Source organism: Lactuca saligna, chromosome 8 (genome assembly GCF_052625555.1).
Source record: "Lactuca saligna cultivar CGN05327 chromosome 8, ASM5262555v1, whole genome shotgun sequence".
NCBI classification, from domain to species: domain Eukaryota; kingdom Viridiplantae; phylum Streptophyta; class Magnoliopsida; order Asterales; family Asteraceae; genus Lactuca; species Lactuca saligna.
In genome coordinates this window covers 846,914-871,039 of record NC_136424.1, presented here as the reverse complement: position 1 = coordinate 871,039, position 24,126 = coordinate 846,914, and the positions used below count along the sequence as shown (strand labels likewise).

General features: G+C 35.9%; 2 protein-coding genes across 3 annotated transcripts; one reads left to right on the top strand and one right to left on the bottom strand.

Annotated features, from left to right (window-relative positions):
• The first annotated feature begins 877 nt into the window (after positions 1-877).
• Positions 878-2,507, top strand: LOC145011754 (protein C2-DOMAIN ABA-RELATED 4-like). 2 transcript variants are annotated; one of them, XM_078970487.1, is made up of 3 exons: positions 878-1,031; positions 1,964-2,059; positions 2,126-2,507. In XM_078970487.1, exons 1-3 carry the CDS (start codon positions 921-923, stop codon positions 2,417-2,419), a joined length of 501 nt encoding a protein of 166 aa, XP_078826613.1. In that variant the 5' UTR covers positions 878-920; the 3' UTR covers positions 2,420-2,507. The 2 variants fall into 2 exon arrangements, with proteins under 2 accessions (XP_078826613.1, XP_078826612.1); XM_078970486.1 differs by having other exon boundaries at positions 1,955-2,059.
• A 1,793-nt stretch (positions 2,508-4,300) lies between these two features.
• On the bottom strand, positions 4,301-13,994 carry ABCD1 (peroxisomal ABC transporter 1). Its single transcript, XM_078972029.1, has 25 exons — positions 13,810-13,994; positions 13,531-13,677; positions 11,704-11,968; positions 11,405-11,629; positions 11,129-11,326; positions 10,580-11,034; positions 10,377-10,512; positions 10,209-10,287; positions 9,576-10,119; positions 9,379-9,496; positions 9,128-9,286; positions 8,902-9,001; positions 8,713-8,821; positions 8,497-8,587; positions 6,805-6,929; positions 6,523-6,672; positions 6,328-6,400; positions 6,024-6,204; positions 5,738-5,896; positions 5,522-5,671; positions 5,158-5,406; positions 4,910-5,076; positions 4,770-4,822; positions 4,626-4,704; positions 4,301-4,529 (listed from the first exon to the last, which is right to left on the bottom strand). Exons 2-25 carry the CDS (start codon positions 13,593-13,595, stop codon positions 4,443-4,445), a joined length of 4,017 nt encoding a protein of 1,338 aa, XP_078828155.1. The 5' UTR covers positions 13,596-13,677; positions 13,810-13,994; the 3' UTR covers positions 4,301-4,442.
• Positions 13,995-24,126: the final 10,132 nt, after the last annotated feature.

Here is a 24,126-nt window from a genome sequence, read left to right as displayed (position 1 = left end):
TAAGATCACATCCGTTGTAAGACTATAAGAAATGATGGATTGTGTCCTCCGAGCAGAAGGTGTCCTCAGGGCTTAGTTGGGTTTGTTTGAGTCTAAATATTGATTACGTCGAGTAAAGAGGCCTTAGTGTTCAACGCACCACATCGATTCTTATGCAATCCATCTATATTTGATGTATATTGTGTTTGTGTATATAAGTGAGGTTTTAATATTAAAAAGAAAAAATAATAATAATAAATGTTAACGGTCAAAAAATGGGAATAAACGGTCAAAAAACGAATAACCAATCACATTGAACGTAAGTCTCCGTAACCAGTACTACTCTGCGTCACACTCACCCTAGCTAGGGGCGGTGTTCACGCGTGAACACCCCTTGCCAGCTCAGTTTCACGCGTCAAAATGTCCCTCATACCCTTCGGCCTAATAGTTGAATGTGCATTAAAAAAGATAGATGAATCTGAAGTAAAAAGTAATCATCATTCGTGCATTTAGAATTTCGTTTTTGTATGATTGTGTATGCTTTTGAAATGGAAGCTAATCTATAAACAATAATTTATGAAATAATAAAAATCATTGCATCCCTTTGCAAAGATGCTTAACACTTGGTCTTTGTGTTTGTTGAAAAGAAATTATGTTGCGATTTTAATGGATTAGAATTTAGACAAAAAGAATAAGTGAAATATTTAAATGCTTGAATAAAAATAACATGACATGACTCATGAGTTTCCAAGTTTAGTAGCATAAAAGAAAAACAAACAATTTATAAATAAAATTTATAATTTTATTTAGTGGGATGAGAGGGTTTCTAGGCTTGTGTGTCTCGGGACCAATAAAGTGGCATAACATTAGCATTGATTAATTAACAGGAAAACTTATAGAATAGAACTAGAAAGAAAGAGAGATGATATAATATGATATAAATGGACAATCTATCGGGTCTGTTGAAGGTTAAGGTTAAAAGAGGTCTGGATCTTGCAGTTCGTGATATCACCGACAGCGATCCTTATGTTGTCATCAAAATGGGCGATCACGTATGTATATAATATATAGATATTGCTTGTTTACCTCATATTCTTAGATTTTTCTATCGAAATTAGATATTAATACACACCCAACCAACAACAAACAAAGAAGAACCCAAACCCCTCCCTTACCAATCGAAAATGTGGATGTACAATTATTGTGCGTACGTGCGGACAATGTTATTCTATGAGAATTACTAAAAGAATAAGTTATTTAGTAATGCGAATACGTTTAATTCTTCCAGTAGTATCGGCCATTTACCCCACTTCCCTCCACATTTCATCAAGTGGTCATGCTAGTACGAAGTTTCATATTTGATTTTTAAATAGAGCGATAGAGACTTCATTTCACTTAGGTTAATCTAGGCCAGAGGCAGACCTACGTCAAGATAACCCCCCTTGAAAAACTTTGGTAGTGTTCCTGAATCTGAATCCACATAATGACTCAGAGCACATGGAGCCATCTCCTTATTTTTCGGTAAAAAATTCAACCTTACAAAAATATCGTCATTTTTATGCATTCTCACTAATTCTTATTCATTTTTTTTTCTCACACATCGTTTTTCACTCATTTTCATTCTGACAGAATACAACCCAATAAGCATTCTGACAGAATAAGAATAATAATAAAAAATCAATAATAACCTTATAGACGATGATATTAGTGAGAACGTATGATAATGACAATAGTTATGTAAGATGGAACGTATTCATATTATCAAACAACATATTTTATTTGTTATTTTCACAGAACAGCACTGTCAACACGTCCGCACAATAGATGTTAATCCACATTTGAATATATATATATATATATATATATATATATATATATATATATATATATATATATATATATATATATATATATATATATATATATATATATGTCCTTAAGTTGTTGCTTTGATCTAATAAGAAATCTTGATAAGTTGTGGCAGAAACTGAAGACTCGGGTTGTGAACAATGATATTAATCCGGTGTGGGACGAAGAACTGACTCTTGCTGTTGAAGATCCAAATCTTCCAATAAAACTAGTAAGTTATTTTATTAATATAAAATATAAAAGCTTATCCGGTAATTAACATAGTTGGTGGGTGCAGACGGTGTACGACAGCGATTTGTTCTCAATGGATGACCCGATGGGAGATGTAGAATTTGACTTGAAATCGTTTTTGGAGGCAATGAAGATGCCTCGTCTGGAGAGGCATCCAAATGGAACTCTTCTCAAGAGAATACAGCCTTCCAGGACAAACTCTTTGGCTGAAGAAAGCTGTATAATATGGAAAGACAACAAGGTCCTCCAAGACCTATCTTTTAGGTTGCGACATGTGGAATCTGGTGAAGTTGAAATCCAACTGTCTTGGGAACATCTACCCGGTTCTAAAGGATTCTAGACTTGTTTTTTTTTTTTTGTAAAACTGATTATTGTGAGATGTACTGTGGCTACACTTTTCAACTGCTTTTTGATGCTTTGTTTCGTTAGATGCGTGATTATTAGTAAATGTCACGAACAATTGAAAACCAACACTAGCATATGCGTAATGTAATGTGTTAGAATCTCATCCCCCTGTTATTAACTTATCAACCCTTGTACCACTACTCTAACTTAAAACTGCTTTTTCGTTTTCTTTTTTCAAATAATCAAGACTTGCATGTATCGTATTCTTCAAAGTAAATGATTCCTAGATTCCCTCTTTATAGAGTCGGCGTGTTTGTGTAAGCTTACTTTTGTTGGGCTTAACAGCTAAAAGCATAAAAATAAAAATTGGATTAGCTTATGACTTACTAGCTAATAAGTTTTCTTTTTATTTAGATTGTTTTTGTAAAATAACTAAAAAGGAGAATTATATAGTGTTGGGAAAAAAAGAATTATCTAGGGCTGAGGGTAAATACATAAATATATACAAATAAGCCAATTATTTTAAGGAAAAAAAAATTGTTTTCACCTCACTTATGAAATTCGGTAAACTTAAGCTAATAAGCTAACCCAAACACTAAATTTTCATAAACCCAAAAAAATAAGTTGATAAGCTAAAAAGCTTCAAAAATAAACTAAAACGAACACCCCCATAAATATGCATCTCTCATTTATATATATGGCACAAATGATGATGCTGATTGCTAAAATACAGGTTAAAATTCATTTCAAACAATAACTAGTTGTAACCATTTTTAGCATTTAAATGACAGATAGTAATGGATATGGACTACCATAAAGGAACATTTGTTGTTAACTCAAAAGTAAAAACCAATCAAATTCAGAAACAAAGACCGACCATAAATTAAGTTTCTGTATCACATTAGAAAATATAATTTGTTTATCCTTACATCAACTACCTACTTCCAATTTTAATTATATATTTTGATAGGAGAAACTCAAGCATATGACGACCCTATATATTTCTTCTTTTCAAATATACATATAAATAAGAATCAACTCTTCAATTCCATTCATGGTAAATAAACCTGAAATCCCATTTAAACCTTACAAGATTTGTTTAGTATGATGAAATTGAATGACTAAAGAATAGAATGGACAACGAAATAGAATGAGCAAGGTATTCAAATGGATCATTACATTCCATTTTCATGTTTGGTTTGCTCAAAAAAAATTAAATGAGTCATTCAAACATGTTTTTTTATCAATAAATATAAACCTAAGTAGTATAAAATTGGTTCAAAATACATGTAATATACTTTATATATAGTTTAATAAGAATTATCTATTATCTAAAAATTTTATAAAATAAAAAGAACCACAAAGCAATGAAATCTTGAAATATAATTACAAATAAAAAATATTTTTTTTAAATAACAAAACTCTATTCGGTTGAAGCTTTGAAATTTTTTTAAAAGATTAATACTATTAAAAACTATATGAATAAAAATTATATATATATATATATATATATATATATATATATATATATATATATATGACATAATAATATATTAAACTATTATTATAATCCCACCCAAAATTTGAAAGAGTTCTCTTTCAAGCAAGAAGATTTGTCCATTCCAGTCGTGGCATGAGTGTTGTGTAGTGTGAGAATTATCAAATTTATAAGAAAGCACAATTAGTCTAAATAGCCCTAACCAATGGAAATCGGTTTCTGAAAAGAAACAAATGAAATCTAACATGGATACAGGTCGGAATTTATTTCCTGGTAATTAATACTACAGATTTACAACAAAAACAGATATATATATATATATATATATATATATATATATATATATATATATATATATATATATATATATATATATATATATATATATATTAATGTTTGTTATGTTATGTTATGTTACATGAAATAATGAACATATACTTACTTGTATACCCACCCTATTTGTTGGCTTCCTTTATTTGATTTAGTTTTTGCAAAAGAAGGGAGGAAATTAATTAATTATTTATTGTTTGATTGAGCGAAGCTCCCACTTGCCTTCACCATCAATCAAGCGTAATTCCATGGAGTGAAATGGTATTAATGCAGGACGCTGAGAAGCAGGCAGGCAGCAAGAAAAGGTATTAAAAGGGTAATTTTTTTGTGAATAAAAATGAGAGGAGTAAAAGATGCATAGGTAGGTAGGTACCTGTGAAGATGTAATAACTGTGATGCCCATGTCACGTGCAAGCCGATAAAGGTGCTCTTCAACGTCCACACTTGTAGCACTGAAACAAACAGGATATGGCATTAATTCAAATTCTTGATAAACATGAGGATAGCTTTAGCTTACTTGGTGCATTCATCTAGGACGCCAAACCGAGGCTTGTGAAAGAATAAGCGAGCCTTGAAGACAACAACAACAACAAATTACTGAATTAGAATATACAATAGCCGTAGTAATTAATACATACGATAATGATGGAATCTCACCATGCCTAATCTCTGTTGTTCACCAAGAGACAAGATGTCTTCCCAGTTCTGACTAGCATCCCACCTCCCTTCTCTTTCAAAAAGGTACAACAATTTCACATTCTCTAGAATCCTTTTTAAATGCATATCCAGAATATTTGCATCAGCAACACCACCATCTATTTGCCCTGAAATGAAATCACGACACATTTACATCATAGGTCGTACTTGAAAGTGGGAAAATGAAAATGGAAAGAATTGAAATTGACCTTGTTGATACAAACTTAACGCCCTCTTTTCGGCTTGCTCATGTGAAAGGGGATAGATAATTTGATCACGTAATGTTCCTAAACAAGTATACGGCTTTTGAGGAATATATAAAATACCAGTGCCACAACCAGATTCAGCCTCAGCAACGTCATTAACATCATGGCATGGTTTAACAAGTCGTCCATCCACTATAGGCCAAAGACCTCGCAGAGCCCTGAACACCGAGCTTTTACCACTCCCATTCGGACCTTCATTTTATATAATATATATATATATATATATATATATATATATATATATATATATTTTTAATCCTCACAGGTATTTATAATCATAATCCATAATAATCTGACTAACACTAACCGGTGAGAAGAAGGCTTTTCCCTGGTACTATCTCGCAAGTCAACTTTCTGGCTAACAACTTCTGTGTTGGCGTGATAATATCAACCTCCGAAAAGGAGATAACATCCTCAGATTCCTCATTGGACTTTGATGAAGTACCAGCGTTTTCATCTGTGCAATTTCCATCAGATTATTAGTAAAAATTGAGCAGCCTAAAAGATTAGATAAAACACTAACCAGATTGTGCAGCATCAAGAAGTTCCTCAAGTTCAAAAATCCGATTAACACCACCAGACAGTTCAATGAACTTTCTATGCAGCTCCAAGATGTCACCAAAGGCCAAGAAGCTTTGAGATACAACTGATGCCAAAAACCGCAATGCATGTGCAAGCTCACCTGCTAACAAAAAAATCCACTCACATCCAAACCAAAGCATAGAAAAAAAAACCACCGATTCACAACTACTAAACTATTTCCTATTGTGGTAAACAAATGTCATGATGAATCGGAATTGAGAATTGACCTTGAGTGGAAGTCAATGAACGATCAGCTTTGTGCTCCATAGCATATAACAAGCTCAATCCCCAGGTAACATTGTGGGGTAGTTGCTTGGTGACAAAGTCATCCAGTACTCCAAATAACCATTTCTTCCTCAGAAGTATTTTAGCATGAGCAAGAAGCTCATTAAATCTTGACTCAATCATCTGCCAGACAAACCATATTCAAGTATTTATATTAGTATTATATTCCAAAATTCTCCTTTGTGGAAGGAAATATTTAAAAAAAAAAAAAAAAAAAAAAAAAAAAAAAAAAAAGAGAGGAGTTACCGCTTTTTCTCGAGCACCACCTCCAAAGAAAGCAACAGATTCAGCATGTGTACGCAGCCTCTCGTGCATGAACCTACGTAGGTAAACAAAACATCCTCCTTAAACTTAAAGCTCTGTTATTTTGTGCAATAATGAATGGAATGACAAGTGACAAGGAAGGAGAAATAATAATTAACAAAACAAAAAGATGATCACCTAAAGCTCCCTTCAAGTTCTTGTTCCCGATTTCCCAGGTCACCAAAATCAGGAGTGACACTCCTTAGAAAGCCTAACCCTAGCAACATATATGCATATAGTATAGCAACACCACGCCGACCTGTTAACATCTTCATTCTCCATGTGAACCTACAAACACCATCAACCATTATCAAATTTTAAAATACGCACCAAGATTATTATGCCTTTCGCTTATTTATTGCCTGTGCAAAATAGCCCTGAAAAGCTTGTGTTGTCTAAGGTAAAAAAACATAGACTCACCATAAAATATCAACAGATGGCTTTACCATTCCGGTTACCAGCCCTGACAAATCTGTGCTCAACTTTTCCAAATCTTGTGTTATTCTCTGATCTGCATCAATGCTAACTCCTGACATGTGAAATACCTGAAACCACAAATGAAACTTTTCTACATCAAAACTACAAGATTAATAAAAAAAAAAAAAAACAATTGCCACTGACCGGCTTATTCCACACACTGAATTTGGATTAATTTGAAGTTAAAACTAGCTTTTCAAAAAATATAGATAGGCTTTAAAACTAGAAAAATATCCGGTTATACATAAAGAAAACTGCTATATTTGTTTGCAAACTTCATATGATTTATGCATTGATGCTCTTCAGCTTTGAAATACAATTAGATCCACTTGATCTTATGCATTGTCTAGAAAGAAGCTGAACTATAAAGTTTCAGACAGATAACAGAAAACAAAGACTTGCATTCTTCACGGAGAAAAATCCAATTTAAAGAAAGAAAAAAAGCTAAATGAAGACAACAAGGTCAAATTCAAACATTCAAGAATATGTATGTATGTGTTGATTTCCTATAGCCATTGCCCATTGTCTCTCACTCATGCACTTAATATGATTTGTCAAAACCCAGTAACCAAATAACAAGTTTTTGTTAGCTTTTATTAGACACAATTATCATTACTATACACAATTCGGCTCTTTTTGGTTTCTTGCTACCTACTCTACCTGAAAAACTACTAGGTTTACTACAACCAGGGCCAGCATCGACTTTGTCATCTGTTTTCTTGTCGCAAACAATTATCGATCAAGGCTCTCATCGTTGCTTTCACTGCCGATGAAAAGAAGACTCATAGCTCTCACATGTTTCCTTTTAATCTCACTACAACCAACTATATCTAGCTTTGAGCACAAGATGTTTGACTAGAGAACTACCATCAGGTGCCACATGTGCAACCGATCCCGATCCCGACCCCAAACCCAAACCCAAACTACTAAACCTGGATCCCCAATGATGCACATGTTCGCATGGTGACGTCCAAGGTACAACTTCTCATGAACTTTGGTCTTCTCTAGAAAGTGCCTTTGCACCACATTCATCTTCTAGATAATAATAATACACTTTTGCGAATAGAGATGAAAGGAGATGAAACTATCTTAATGTTCCGATGCCCTAGCTGCTATTGGTGCCCTGTACCAGATAAAGATCCTGTTATGCTTGTTGTCTCTTATTTACAAGACGTCTAAAGTCCACCATCACTGCCCGTACAAAACATGTAGAGCTTGATTTTCACTTAATATTATGAAGGAAAAAGTTGGATCTTCAAATACAGCTCATATCAACAAACGATCAAATTGCCCACATCTTCACAAACTCCGAGGTCTGGTTTCTCTTCCTACGGTCCAAGCTACAGCTCCCTGTCCTTAGCTTGAGGGGGCGCATTAGACACACACAGTTATCATCATTACTATAGAATACAAGGTACTAAAGTGTAATATTACGAGACAATCAAATACAAACACAATTCTGCTCTTTAGCTTTCTACTCAATCGGTCATGTTTAAGAGAAAGAATATCAAATTTCACAACATGGGTATCTCAAATCTGAAGAGTAGATAATTTGCAACTACATTGAAAAACTATGTTGAAGTTGGAACACTTTCAAGAAAGAAAATAACAAAACTTAAATTACTATAGATTAACCTTGTAATATGCGTTCTTCCTCAAATAATTTTTCAGTAAGTGTGCAGTCAAGCGTATCCTCCATCCGAGTGCAAGCCTGGCAGTCAAGTGCCTTCACATAACAAATAGAAAGTCAGTCAAACATTGATTGATCAGTAATGTAGCTTGCTTAGAAGATCATATGTTTAAATACTTGGTTGGAATCTTGTTAGTTATTTGAAGAAAGATCATATATACCTCAAAGAAGGTGCAACAAATGAAGAAGCAGCACTCTGAAGGACACTAACACCAATTAACCGTACAAAGGCTGCTTTATCTTGCTCCAAAACGTACTTCACAGTTGTTCCTGACAAGTCAAAGCATCGATTGATCAGAGGTGGGGTGGTGTAAATAAAATCATCAAGGCGTGAAGCAGCAAATTCATACCATTTAGAGAAGCTATACGATCTGAAATCCAAGTTCTTGAGACTACAAGAACAGCGACAGCAAGAAGTTGTGCTCCCTGCTTGTCAAGTACTGTGGGCACCTGCATTAAGAATTTCAAACCATTTAAAGAAAAATCATATAGCAGGGAGTAACCAGAAGAAGAATAGAAAAAGAAATGAAAACTATCCATTCCAAACAGAGAGTCAGGAATTAAGATTACACTCACCAGTACTTTAAACATGGCTGCTATTCTTAAAGGCAGTACGCGGGGATCATTTTGCAATTGTGGGACAACTGGCAACAAGGTACTGATTTCCTCAGATGGAGACGCGGCTATTAACTCTGAAAAATATGACTGAGACTTGGAACTAGAAAAAGTAGAATCCTGCAGATACAGTAAAAAACCCACAAGGTTTGAGGCATGTTACATTAGATCCAAGTAATTAAAAATATAAAAAAAAAAAAAAAAATCCACACGTTTCGTGTATTTGAGAATGCACGTTGAACTGCCATGGCATCATTCTGACGTTCCGTTTCAGAGGACTTCAATTTAGGAAAGTCAGCGTCGGCGTCGGCATCAGCAAGTGAATCCTCCCTGTAGTAGTAGATTGTTTTAAATTGTAAAGAAGAAGCAATGATATGCAATCCAGAAAAGCGAGAAGTGAGAATGGAACCTTTTGTGGTTAACTCTCCAACCCCCTTCCCCATCCAAGGATAGAACAACATCATGAAATGCAACGAGAGCAGGTCGATGAGAAATAGTGATGCATGATGTTCCCATAGCTCGGACTTTAGCACAGAAGCGTTCTTCCATATCAGTTGTCACAGCACTGGTGCATTCATCAAGAATTGCAAATCTGGGTTTGTGATAGAAAAGCCTCGCCATTCCCAATCTTTGTTGCTCTCCGAGAGACAACTCCTCCCCCCAGTTAATCTCTTTTTCAGGTGGGTAACGATTTAGCAAATACTCAAGGTCAACATTTTTTAACAGGTCAACCATTTCGCTGTGGGTCAGAGGTTCAACTTCTTGATCAGAGGTAAGAGGATAGATCAACTGGTCACGTAGTGTCCCTACAGCTGTATATGGTCTTTGGGGTACATAAAAGATCTCTTTATTCAGATCCGAACCAACCCCAGGTTTTACAATATGTCCAGACACCAAAGGCCACAGCCCTCCCAACACTCGGAACAGCGAGCTTTTCCCACTACCATTTGGTCCTGCATAAAGTCAAGTGTTTATACTTTATATCTATCTACACTTTTTTTAAAACCAAAAACATAATACTATAATTTATAAAAACACTTGCCTGTGATTAAAAGGTTAGATCCTGATTCGACCTTCAAAGTCAAGTCTTCCACCAGGACATTACCACTTGGAGTAACCACCTGACAACAACAAATTAGTTTCGCTTTCACAAGCAAGCAGATAAAAGATATATATATATATATATATATATATATATATATATACCTACCTTGACTCCATCAAACTCTATGTAGTCTGCCTGAGTTATATAATTCTTACTCCCTCTTTTCTGTAGGGATGGTACGTCTTTTGGACTTAACTCTCGAGATATAGCCATAAGTTCGTGAATGCGATCCGCATACCCACTGCAAATAATTATGCATGTAACAAATCTTGAAAGAAAGAGTGAAAGCAAATAATAAAGTAGAGTACCTTAGGCGATTGAGGCGTCTGGAACTGATGGAGAGAGTTCCCAATGACTGAAATAGCGATATAATGACACTGGTATGATATCTGAGATTGCTCAACATCTCTGCACGTCCTAATGTTGAGGTGTCGGGCCTCAAAGTGCCAGAAAAGAAAGGCTCTATGATTAGGATAACAGCAACAGTAGCACCAAGATACTTCAATAAGAAATCCTGAACCATGCCAAACCACCAATGGTCATGCTGGACAAGTTTCAAATGATTGACAAGTGCCTTGAACTTGTGCTGGATATGGGATTCCTCTCTAGTTTCACCACCATAAAATGCTATGCTTTCTGCATGAGTCCTCAACCTTGAGTGAAGTTGTCTATACTCGCCTTCAAGTTGTTGCTCTGTAGACATCAATTTACCAAATGCAGGAGAGAAGTTTCTGATAGTCGCTCCTGCTCCTAACACGTAAGCCTGATGAAGGTGACATTATTAGATGACAAGTCACAAATATGTATGTATGTATGTATGTATGTATGTATGCAAACGCAAACGGAAGGCCTCCTACCAATATCCAAACTATATATTTGGGGCTTGCATAAGAACAAAGGCGCCAGGAATATAGCAGGCCATCAGTAACTGCAGTAAGATCTTCCTGTATAAGATCACTCAATTCTGAACAGAACTTTGGTACATCACTTGCGATTCTTTGCTCAGGATTAGTTATCCGTCCATCAACATGGGACATTTTGTAGTATATCATATTCTGGAATCCAAACACACATCACATTATCAGTTACTAGTTATTACATTAACTAATGTTTGTCTGTAATTAGCATCAAACCTGAAAATACTGTGCATGAATAAGCTTTGTGAGTATCTTTCTGAACCTCAAGCTTAAGGTCCCTGTTATGTACTTGGATGTAGAATACAAAGCTGATTGAACAAAACATAAGGTAATGTTTTCAATGATCAGCTGAACAAAGGTCGGCACGCGCCGAAGAAAAGCAGCACGAAACAGGAATCCTTGGACTTTTGCTAATCTATTGCTCACAGCAGTTCGTAACATCTGAATATAACACAGACTCACATCATATCTAATCCAAATCAAATACTGGAACTTATATCAACAAAATAGATTACCACTGTGGCCAGAAGAGCTAAAAGGTCCTTTGCACCCATTTTGCCCATATGGGATAACAGAATTGCAGCTAAAACCTGGAGTGATTTCAGTCCTTTCTTTTGCCTGCTTTTTTTTATAACACTCTTGTTCCTGCTCACTCGTTCATTTTCATGATCATCTCCCAATCCATTAGTTTCATTGGGCCTTCTAACCCTGCTCTGTGAATGCATGTATGCAGCAGTCCCACCAGCAACTATAATGCCAGTTGCCAGCAATAGAGTTTTCCTACAACCACATGTAACCATAATCAACAAATTTTCTGGGAATAAGGCGGCATCACAATAGCACAAATGCCTGACTTCTCTTAATAGATAGTACAACTAAAATGAGAGAGGAGAGGAGTGTCATTTATCTCTTCCATAAAGAATCTAAACTATAAAAAATTGCAGTTAAACGCATATATAACTTGACAAACTATATGAACAGAGATCAGTGAATTAACATGATCATTGGTCACTATCATTTACCAATTAGCTTAAAAACTGCAGTTAAACACTTAAAAAAAGTAACTGATTATTCAAGCACTCACCTTTTTAGTTTTAGAGCACCTATAATCACATTGTTTGAATAAAATGATTCTATTTGGAAGAAAATGAATTGTTGCGGTTATAGTACAAGTTATTTATAGATACACTGATAATTGATGCGTAAAAGAATTTCTTATAAATGATTAAAACAAATCAATTTTCATATCTTAAAGTGAATAATTTAACGATATATAAGAATGTCCATTTTGGTCATTTTACCTATAATTCTTTAAATCACCATAACTTGACAAACACTGAAGCAATTCAGTATCTGATTGTTACAACTTCAAAAAAAAAAGCACATCCAATCGCTAACTTCTGCAGCCCGTTTTGTTACAGTTTATTATATGATTCTGATTATTTCGTATGACAATCATTTTTTAAATTCACATCCAAACACCCTCTAGCAATTGTTTCAACCCCATGAAAACATACCATACAGATTTTAACCATATGCTTTTTCCTTTCCAAAAAATCAAGAAAATTATTCAATATATCTGGTACTTAATTTCATATTCTTACGGGTAACTGGAATTTGATTAGACATGAGAACCAGCAAGAAAATGGAGGTGATTTCTAGTTTAAAGAGCATTGGCATCAATAGTGTAGAACCGTATCTTTTGCATCTTTAAAAAACATGTTCATGAAACTAAGGCATCCAATATATTTAGTAACTAACTCCATATCAATCTGGATAGCTGAAATGCTGAATTGTGAAAAAGGATAAGTAGAGAGTAGAGACCAACTTTAGAAAAGTGAGGATGTGAGATAGACTAGCTGTTGTATCTCTTGATTTATTAAATTTCACCAAAGCGCATAGAATCAACTTCAGGAGAATAGGAGAACTGATAGATTAGTAAATAGCAAAATCCTATGTATATATCTAGTGTTTTGGATCCCACATATGTCACATGGATGCAGCACTTGTACCATATATGACTCTTGAGAGTACAGATTTTATTGAGATACAGATAAGTAAAGTAAAATAGAAGAAAGTGCCACTTACAATTGCAGTGGTGAATAATGAAGTTACAGCTTAAAAACTCAAGCGATATGCACATACCCCGACCCATAATAATAGCATCTATAGGATATCATATCAATACTAATCCACAGTAATGGAACCACGAAATTTCTGAAATAAGTGCATCCAAAAAAGAAATATTGTGCCTCGCTATTGATCCAAGTAGTAAAATATGAATCACGAACTGGCAGTTAAACTAAGCACAGAGAAAAGTAGAAAAATAAAGATGTAAATACCTGCGACCTGACGAAAGCAGGCTACGACCCCGCTCCGTCAACTGTAATAGCTGCAGAGAAGCCATGGCTAGCTATAGTTCAAATCCCCCAAACTCCGCCAATTAATGATACCAGCAATGATGTCAATCGCTATCTCCTATACTATACCTGCAAAAGGAAAATTCCAAAACCTATTAGGGTTCATCATAATTAAGTTGATAGGTACTTGCGAACAACAACAAGAAGAAAAAATCAAAATTAAAGACATTCAAAGTTGAGAACAGAACAGCATGATCGTACTAAGAGGGGTGATACTGAAATCAAGTGGAAGCATCAAGAGTGTGGTTTTGATCGGAGTTTTGAGAGCAGAAATAGATTTTTGTTTATGCTACTTTTCGGGTCCAAGGGTGGGTTGGATCGGTGTTTTTGGCAGGTACGGAACCAACCAGGGCAAAATGAGGGGCGAGGGAGAGGGTAAGTATGGTATTTTGGTATTTGGTATATATTACTAGTATTATTAGTATCAGCTTAGATGCACCCATTCCAAGAAAATGGTCATTGCCGTTTTATCCCTTTTCCGGTATTATTCTATTCTTCTTGTATTATTTGTCCAAACAAATTACAATTACAAATTGTGGTGTACACATTAATGTTTTTAGTATATGTAAAGTCATGTTATCCTAACTTTTATTTTTATCATTTAGGTTCTAACTAGTAAAGTGACTTTTTTTATGTTTGGCGGGTTAGATTAATATCAATAGATTTTTTTAATTGAATGATATTAAAAGTACATAACCAAAAGACATTGTTAATATGAATAATTTTTTTTTTTTGTTGCATCATTTTATTTAATGACATAAATTGCTAAAATCTTAGGAAACAATAATTTATTTATCTTTAACTAATAATAGTATTCTATTACGTTTCTATACACATAGACAGAACTTAGTCACAATTTCTTACCTATAATGCATTCATGGAGTCATTCTTCGAGTCTTTACTTGTTACATCTACCAAAGTTTACGTCTTTCTCTCCTTAAGAGGGGTCGCCACTCCCCCGTGAATAGGAAAGTTCAATTGTTATTTCAATGGAAATGAAGATTCCTGTGAGGCAGCGGCGTCATCAGCATTTGGATATCATTTGGTATTTATTGGGGAAAAACTAAATTTATTTTCAACGAATAGAATTAACGGAAGCAAATATATAAGTAATAAGGATATTTTGATTTATAAATGTTTATTCTCTTTAGGTAAGTGTAACGTTCTAAAATTTAAAACTAAAAATTCAATTTTTTATAATAATAAACCATTATCCAAAACGTTTTTATAAAACCATAACGAAATCAGAGTATGTTAAAATCATCCAAATACACCAGAGTCAAATAAAAAAGCGGAGCAATATGGTGTGTGCAATGCGATCATCTCGAGCTCTTCCCCTTCGATCCAGAAGTTCCTGAAACACAAACTGGAAATTGTAAGCACGAAGCTTAGTGAGTTCCCCAAAATACCGCATAAAATACATGTATGCCAGCTCAAGGCTGTGTCGGGTCTATTTAAACCCTGAGTCTATTTCAACTCGTGTGTCGACCCAAGCCATACCTGGTCTATTTCACCCCCAAGTCTATTTCAACTCATATGTCAGCACAAGGTTATATCAGGTCTATTTCACCCCCCACATACATATAGCAAACAGGCACACAGGCATATAACACATACAACAGGAGTCACAAAGACTACAAGCACATAACATAGCCTACCATCCTACAATATAGTGAGCAAACTCACATCAGTCTGCTGAGAGTCAAAACAATTAATAGGAATGTTGAATCGGAAATTCCCACTAAATCATAAGTAAAGAAACCCTAATTAGAAATTAGGTCAATAATTTAGCCCGAGAGTCCAAACCCTAAATCCTGGCCTTAAGGGAAAAACTTATTCCTTGCCTTATTGGGCCTATCCCATCAAGGCCCAAATTCTACTAGCCACGAAGCCCAAAAGATAATCTATGTCCAAAATGGGCCCAAGCCCCAAAGGCCCATCATACAAAAGCTTACAACCCAACAAGGGCCCAAAGTCCCTAAACCCTACACATGGCCCAAAACAAGCCTAAGACCCACTCTGATGAGTACGCTCAGCGTACCAACCAGTACGCCCGACGTACTCACAACCCTCGCATCATCAGGACTTCAGACGCGTATACGCAGCGTACCCCAAGGTACGCCCGGCATACGCTGCAGCTATCCAAAACCTCAATCTAAGGTCTTAATCAGTTAAGACCCAGCATCCAATTTCATATATATGCTTATTAAAGTGCATTAAGCCATAAAGTTGCCAACTTTATGCTTTTGCATGTCTTAATGGGGAAAATATTGGATTAAACCACCTTTAATCCTTGCATGATTTAACTTAATCCACCAAGACTCCATTTTTATGTTCAAAGGACATTAGAAACACTGGCATTTAACATTATAACCTTCTGGAGTAGCTCATACTCTCTATAACACCTTCAAGGACCATTTTATGAATAAATAAGGCCTAAAGTACAAACTAACACATGGAGTCATCAAGGTAGAAGCTTTTTACCTTAAATAAGCTATAAATGATGAGAAAACTCTCGATCTACAAGATCTTTCTAATCCAATGGTTCTTCACAACTCTTTTCTTCTTCTTTAAGCACCACACACACCAAAAACACACACCAGCTTAAACTTTAGGGAAAAAAGATTAGGATTTCGAGATATGACTTAAAAGGCTGGGGAGGTTGAGAAGTGATGGGTTTTGAGCATTCTAACACTCATATGGTGTGCATGCAACCCTATAAACATTAGATCTATGTTTTCTCTATTATACATGCAAACTTTCTTTTTCCAAGGGTTCATCCTAACTAGCATGTGATTGGGGTATATGTAATATAAAAACTAGTAGAATGACATACCTTACTTGTAGCTTGGATTCCTTAAGCCCCTGTGAGCCTAGCACCCCAAATGTAATACCTCAAGTGTTTCACACAACACCACAACTATTGGAATAACTTGAGAGAAGAACACTTACACTCAAAAATCGGGTAGCCCTCACTTTCTAGTCTTAGTGGCCGATTTTTCTTACCATGACGTTCTTTATATAGTGTGTCACATGTAGGGTTATACCATACAACCCGTAATGTGCATGGCTTTTCATTTCCTCCATGATACATGGGTTTTACCCTCCATGGAGCATCCATGGAGCACCCTATGGGTTTTAGCCAAATCCAATGAACCATGGATCATAAGCCCACTATATAAGAATGAATGATTTACACAATCAATCCCCATATATTTAATTAGCCTATTTTGATCACAAAATTAATTCCAAATTAATTCTTGATCAATACTAATTAAATAATATTATTTCATATTAATATATTAGAGCTTATAATATATTAACAAATCATAAGTGTCATTTTCTCATTTTGTCTATCCAATTGTTACGATGTCAGGCAACCCAAATGGATCATGCCAAATCAGGTCAAATACATACCAAATATAGTTATGGACTTGGACACCTTATCCACCAGTCTCCCACTTGGATAAGTCTAATATATATAACTGCAAGTATGACTTCAGGGTCTGACCAACAACCGTAGCTCTTCCAAGGTCTTGTGGAACTAAGATGACCTGTTATTTAAGCTAAGTGATCATATAATCCTCTGTTCAAGATATCATCCGGACAAAGACATGGAACAATGTCGTACTTATTGTCCAACAGTTTGTTTCCCGATTTCCGATTTATTTGACATAAAACTTAACCGAACACATCAATTTAGTTCTGACCAGGCCTGACACATAAGTCAAAACAAAATCATCGAGGGGCCCAAGATATCGCTTTTAGTCCTCCAAGAACTAAAAGGAACAAATAAACTTCGACTCGTATGCTTGTACCAACTAATCATCAAATTTTACACAACAACACATTTTATAACATCAAGTTACTGATGCGTTTTCGTACTATCAATGTAGAACCAAGTCATAGTCAACAACTCATATCTCTTGGTTTGAATACTTATATGATATTATCGTTTCACGATCACTCGAGATAAATTCCATGAAGTGATACAAGTGAGCGTGGGTTGAATCCAATACTCGAATCTTATTTCAGAAGTACCCATGAACACTGCAACCCCTTTGTCTCAGACAAACTGCAGACCCATTCATGACAGTCTTGCCTCAATACTTACTTCCAAAGTATGATCGACTGTGGATGGTTTAAATAATATGATATACCATAACATAATTATTCTGGAAGTCAAAACATGCAAATTTGAAACAATAGTAAACGACTGACACAAGATAGTAACAATTTACTCATAAATAAACAACAACTTTTATTTAATCATCAAATGTCAATTACACTTTACAATATTCAAAAAAAGTTATCTAATTAGTAAAACTAATATCGTCCTTCAGCCTGATGCACCTTGCATGCTGCAAATGCTTAACCCTACACAATCCCTTCGCGAGGGGATCCACTGGGTTTTCATCCGATGATACACTCTTTGCCACGAGGAGTCCTTCTATTCGGTGTCTGATGAAGTGGTATTTTCTGTCGATGTGCATGTATCTATCGTGATCCCTTGGTTCCTTGGCTAAGGCAACTGCACTTTCACTATCACAGAAAATCCCCATAGGCTCCTTTATAGCTGGTACAACTCCAAGGTCTCTAATGAAGTTCTTTAGTCATATCACCTCCTTCGCCGACTCGCTTGCTGCTATGTACTCTAATCGCACGTTGAATCAGCTATCGTCTACTGCTTGGAACTTTTCCAATTAATTGCTCCTCCATTTAGGGTAAAGATCCATCCTGACTGAGAGCAGAAATTATCTCTGCCAGTCTGAAAGCTAGCATCGCTATACCCCACCACTATAAGTCATCACTCCCACCGAGGGTAAGGACCTAGTCCTTAGCCCTCTGCAGGTACTTAAGAATGTTCTTTACCGCAGTCCAATGAGCCTTGTCAGGGTTCCCCTGATATCTGATGACCATGCTCAAAGCAAAGGCTACATCAGGATGAGTACAAGTAATATCATACATGATCGAGCCTACAAGAAAAGCATATGATACTCGACCTATCTCAGCTATCTCAACCTCTATACTCAGGCGTTGAGTCTTACTCAATTTAGCGTTATTCTGGATCAGTAAATCACTTTTCTTGGAATCCTGCATGCCAAACCTATTCAACACCTTATCCAAGTAGGTATTTTGACTAAGTCCAATTAGTCTCTTACTCCTATCTCTCAATATCCTTACCCCTAGGATATAGGAAACTTCTCCAAGGTCCTTCACAACGAAACACTTCCCAAGCCAGGACTTAACCTCCTGCAGGGTTGGGATGTCGTTTCCTATGAGTAGTATGTCATCCACATACAACACCAAAAAGCTAACTATACTCCCACTAGCCTTAACATACACACAGGACTCATCCTTGCTCCTCGAAAAGCCAAACTCTTTGACTTTCTCATCGAAACAAAGATTCCATCTATGAGATGCTTGTTTTAATCCATAGATGGATTTCTCAAGCTTACACACTCTATTAGGGTACTTTGCATCGACAAAACCCTATGGCTAACTCATGTAAACATCCTCAGCCAACTTTCCATTAAGGAAAGCGGTTTTGACATCCATTTTCCATATTTCATAGTCATGAAATGCAGGTATAGATAGCATAACCCTAATAGACTTAATGTTCATTACTGGTGAGAAGGTCTCATTATAGTTAACTCCCGGAGTTTGAGTAAAGCCCTTCGCAACCAGTCGCGCCTTATAAGTGTGTACTTTTCCATCCATTTCAGTCTTATTCTTGAAGATCCATTTGCACCCGATTGTCTTACGACCTGGTACATTGTCAACCAAGTTCCAAACTTGATTGTCATACATGGACTGAATCTCGTTGTCCATAGCTTCTTTCCATTTGGATGACTCAGGGCCTACCATGGCTTCCTTGAAGTTGTTAGGCTCGTCCAAATTTACCAGTGTACTATTACTGATAAATGCATCACCTTCTATATTAATATGGAAACCATAATAAAACTCAGGTGTGCTCCTAACTCTTGTGGAAGGCCTCAGAGGTACAAACTCATTTATTGGCTCAATGGGAGTTTTCTCCTCAGGTTGATTGCTAGTGTTTGAGGTTCCTTTACCGCTTGACTCTTGAATTTCTTCAAGGTCAATTTGCCTCCCACTATTTCCTTGGCTTATGAATTCTCTATCATGAAAGACTTATCTCCTCACAACGAAGACAACATATCGCTCGGTCTGTAGAAGAGATAACCAAAAGATTTATGTGGGTAACCGATGAAAATACACCGCTCACTCTGAGGTTCGAGCTTGTTATGAGTCTCATGCCTCACGAAAGCCTCGCAACCCCAAACCTTGATGTGGTATAAAGTGGGAATCTTCCCAGTCCACATCTCATGAGGTGTTTTGGCAACCTTTTTGGTAGGGAATAGATTAAGGATATGAGCGACAGTCTCTAAGGCATACCCCTATAATGATATTGGTAATGAATCTCGACTCATCATGGAACGAACCATGTCCAACAAGATTCGATTTCATCTCTCAGCCACATCATTAAGTTATGGTGTCCTGGGAGGTGTCAATTGTGAGACAATTCCGCATTCCTTAAGATAGTCAAGGAACTTTGTACTAAGATACTCACCACCTCGATCGGATCGAAGCATCTTAATGTTCCTGCCCATCTAATTCTCCACTTCTTGTTTAAACTCTTTGAATTTTTTAAAGTTTTCTGATTTATGCTTGATTAAGTAGACATAAACATATCTACTGTAATCATCAATAAAAGTCACATGGAAGCGGTTAGCATCCCTTGTGACGGTTCTGAAGGGTCCACACACATATGTGTGTATAAGGTCCAACAAACCTTCACCCATAGCACAAGTACAAGTGAAGGGTGACTTAGTCATTTTCCAAGTAAACAAGATTCGCAACTATCATCTGATTTTAAGTCAAATGACTCCAAGACTCCAGCCTTTTAGAGTTGGCCTATGCGCTTCTTGTTGACATGTCCAAGACGAAAATGCCACAAGGATGCCTTATCCAAACTAGTGGAAGAATCAATATGCAATACATTATTTCATAAGTTGTCTACAACTGACACAATTTCATATACACCATCACAAGGTAATGCTTTTAAATAAAATAAAAAAACACCATTATAGAAAGCATTAATACCACCACATTCATTATCAAATGAAAAAATAAATCCTTGTTTGTACAAACCATGAAAAGAAATAATATTTCTAGTCATTTCATATAAGTAACAACATTTATTCAAATCTAACATTAACCCACTACTTAGCAATAAAGAATAAAATCCAATCTTGGTGATAGGTGAAGTTTTCCTATTCCCCATGATTAAGTTTATCTTCTCGTCTTCCACATCCTCACTTATTTTTAGGCCCTGCAAATCAGAACATATGTGAATACCACAACATGTATCAAGGACCCAAGAATTAGTATGTGGTGAGTTATTAGACAATATAGTGTAAATACCTGCATGGGTGGGTTTTACTTTCCCATCCTTAAACATCCTGCAAGTACTTGGGGCAGCTTCGCTTCTAGTGCCCATTTTCTTGACAGTAGAAGCATTGTGCATCCTTCGGGTTGGAAGAGGGAGTGACAGAACCACCTTTGGTTCCGCTCGATGAGGAGCCATCAAGAGACTTTCCCTTGGTAACGTACCAAAGGGTACGCATAGTGTACGCATGCAGATTCTAAAACCCTAAAGTTTAAGGTTTGATCCCTATATAAAGAACCTTATGCCCTTAGTCCAACCTCCCTCTCACCCTTAGACAGCCACCACGAAAACCCTAACCCTCCATTATGTGTTCTTGTTATTTGGTAGCCATTTTAGAGCATTTTAGTGTTGTTTTGGTGTTTGGAAGAGAAAGAAGTTTGAAGGAGAAAGGATTCAAAGGGATCTTGTAGATCCATGAGATTAGCACCATTTCTGACTCATTTGAGGTATCAAGCTTCAAACTAGATCATTGCATGCTTATATTTGATTTTGGGGTGTTTTATGTCACTTTTGGACTCCATTGTTAAGGCTTCTTGTATCTTGATAGTTTCAGACCTTAAGAGTTGTACTTTTGAGCTCTTAGAAGCACTTAGAATCATAAAAATCGGACCTTGATGGTTAAGCCACATCCATGCAAGTGTTTGATGGTCACAAAGTTTGTTTAAGGACCAAAACCATGTTTTGACCCCTAACCATGCATGTAAACACATAAATTTCATGACTTTATGGATTATGATGTCTTAAAGGACTTGGATCTACACCTTGCCAAGTCGTTAGTGGAGAGTGTGTGGTTAACCAACACATTAACATTGGACTAGTAAGGGTGGCAACGGGTAGCTCGTAGTTTGTCATAGATCTATGGAGCGTGTGTGGTTAACCGACACATTGATTAGGTGATAAATGACTTCGAGAGTACCAAGCTAATTTTCATGGTTATTCACACCTTGTTTGTGATCCTCGGTATCCCAGTCACAAACTTAAAGGGCGTAATCAAGATTAAACATGTTATTGAAAAGTTTAATTAATCTCAAAGGATCTAGGAATTTCAATTCATTTAAAACCTAAAATTCATTTTCGTTTTTCATGGTGGAAATTGGTAAATCGTCATTTACCTACCTTCAAATATTTTACAATTGGATTACGGTGCCCATCTTCCAAATTGTAAATTATTGTGTTAGGTCCTAGCCTTAATATTTCATTTGAGTGTTATATTAAGGACTTAAATCAACTAAACTTGAATTTCTCCCTCGTAGATATCTAGTTCTGACAACGATGGTCTTCCCGAATCTTTTGGAAAAAGCTTTCCTCATGAAGATGATGTTCCCCGAAATCATACTTCACTTCCTCTACCTCCTCCAATAGTTCTCCCTCACCCACATGTTCATCAACTTGAAAAGTTCAAGGTCACTCAAACCCTGTTGGCAAGCAAACACCAAGATGGAAGGTCTGTATGTGCACATCTCTTGGAGATGAAGTCACACATTGACAGGCTGGGAATGATAGAAGTCGTTGTCTCGAGGAAGTTGGTTGTTGAATTGGTTCTTCAATCACCTCTTAAGTCATATAGTGAGTTCATTAAGGACTACTATATGGTAGACCACAACATGACCCTCAGTGATCTTACCTATTTGCTAATTACTGTTGAATCATAAATGATTTGGCGCACTGGTAATGCAAGTTTGATTGGAAGATCTACTTACCAAACTTCCATGGACATTAACAATGGAAACATTGGAAGTCCAAAAAAAGTCTTACCTTCCCAATGGAAAGGGATCGGCCATGGTCAAATCATTTGACCGAATGGTAAAGAGAAAGGCTAAGTCTGAGATTTTCTCGTGGACCATTCCGAAAGAGTCTGTTTGTTTCTACTGCCAAGAGAAGGGCATTGGTTGCGAAGCTGTTGTATCTACCCGAAGGATCACCAGGATGGTAAAGTCATAGTGTATGACTCTGCTTCAGGTAAGTCCACTATCGAACTCTATTAAGTTCCTATTCGGAGATTCTTAATACATGATGTAATGTAATTAATTTTTTATGTCTTGTAGGATCGAAGAAAAGAAAGGAAGATTAAAGGAATAGTAAGTTGAATCTGATCACTAAGAGATGGATTTTGATCGCATAGTTCGAGGATCAAATTTTTGAGCTGCTACTTAGAAGTTATGATAGATTGCTTAGAAATATTTAGTAACATAGTATTCATTTGTAGTTGCATTGTAAAGAAAAGTTTTTCTGCATATTTTTATAAATAAATACATTTTTTGATTTTATCTTATTTTACAGTTCCTTGCAATGACATTTGTGAAAATTTATGTTTGTATGTTTCTATTGTTAGCAATGTTGAAAATGGATTTGGTTCTTTCGTTTGTGGTAATGTCAAAATTTGCCAAATAAGGAAAGATTCTCGTCACCCAAGTTTCAATTGGACAGAAACTTTGAATCATGCAACTTGTATTGTGTGATGTATGAGAACCTTAATCGTTGGTAAATTAAGACTAATTCCTTGTTCATATATAAATGTGAGTTAAGTGAAGGACTAAGGGATCGAGTACACATTCTTGTGAACTGGTCATGCCCACCACAAAGAACGATAAGACTATTCGTTATGAATTACTAAAAGTTTAGTAAGTATGATTATGCTTACAAGATTAAGTGTAATTTTGAATCATTGAAAAAGTTTCAATGTATAGCAGAACGAATAAGAAGAATCAATTAGGCAGAAAGATAAAATTTTCTTGAATCTGAAAGGAAAGTAGAATACTTCAGTATCGTGTTTTATGATCATCCTAATGCTTATGAAAACCATATCACAATTCATCCTCTAAGTACACCTTAGTGCACTTGTATGGCTAAGAATAGGAATCGGGAATTGTTAAAATGGTTAAATCAATTAAGGTGAGTCATGCTTCGTTCCAAAATCAAGTCTTAGAGTCATACTCCAAGATTTCAACTTGAGTTACCTATCTTAAGTAGGTTTATAACACCTCATAGAATGTGTAGGTAGTTGTGATGTCTTGGATAATACGATGACTAACTAAGACCAATTATAT

Excerpts from the sequence above, each read along its gene's own strand:
- ABCD1 (XM_078972029.1), bottom strand. The coding sequence starts at position 13,595 with ATGGCTTCTCTGCAGCTATTACAGTTGACGGAGCGGGGTCGTAGCCTG. Across the intron at positions 9,287-9,378 it reads CATTCTCAAATACACGAAAC|GATTCTACTTTTTCTAGTTC; the intron begins GTGTGGATTTTT and ends CTGTATCTGCAG. Across the intron at positions 6,930-8,496 it reads GGAAGAACGCATATTACAAG|GTATTTCACATGTCAGGAGT; the intron begins GTTAATCTATAG and ends TTGTGGTTTCAG.
- LOC145011754 (XM_078970486.1), top strand. The coding sequence starts at position 921 with ATGGACAATCTATCGGGTCTGTTGAAGGTTAAGGTTAAAAGAGGTCTG. Across the intron at positions 1,032-1,954 it reads TCATCAAAATGGGCGATCAC|TTGTGGCAGAAACTGAAGAC; the intron begins GTATGTATATAA and ends AATCTTGATAAG. Across the intron at positions 2,060-2,125 it reads CAAATCTTCCAATAAAACTA|ACGGTGTACGACAGCGATTT; the intron begins GTAAGTTATTTT and ends TGGTGGGTGCAG.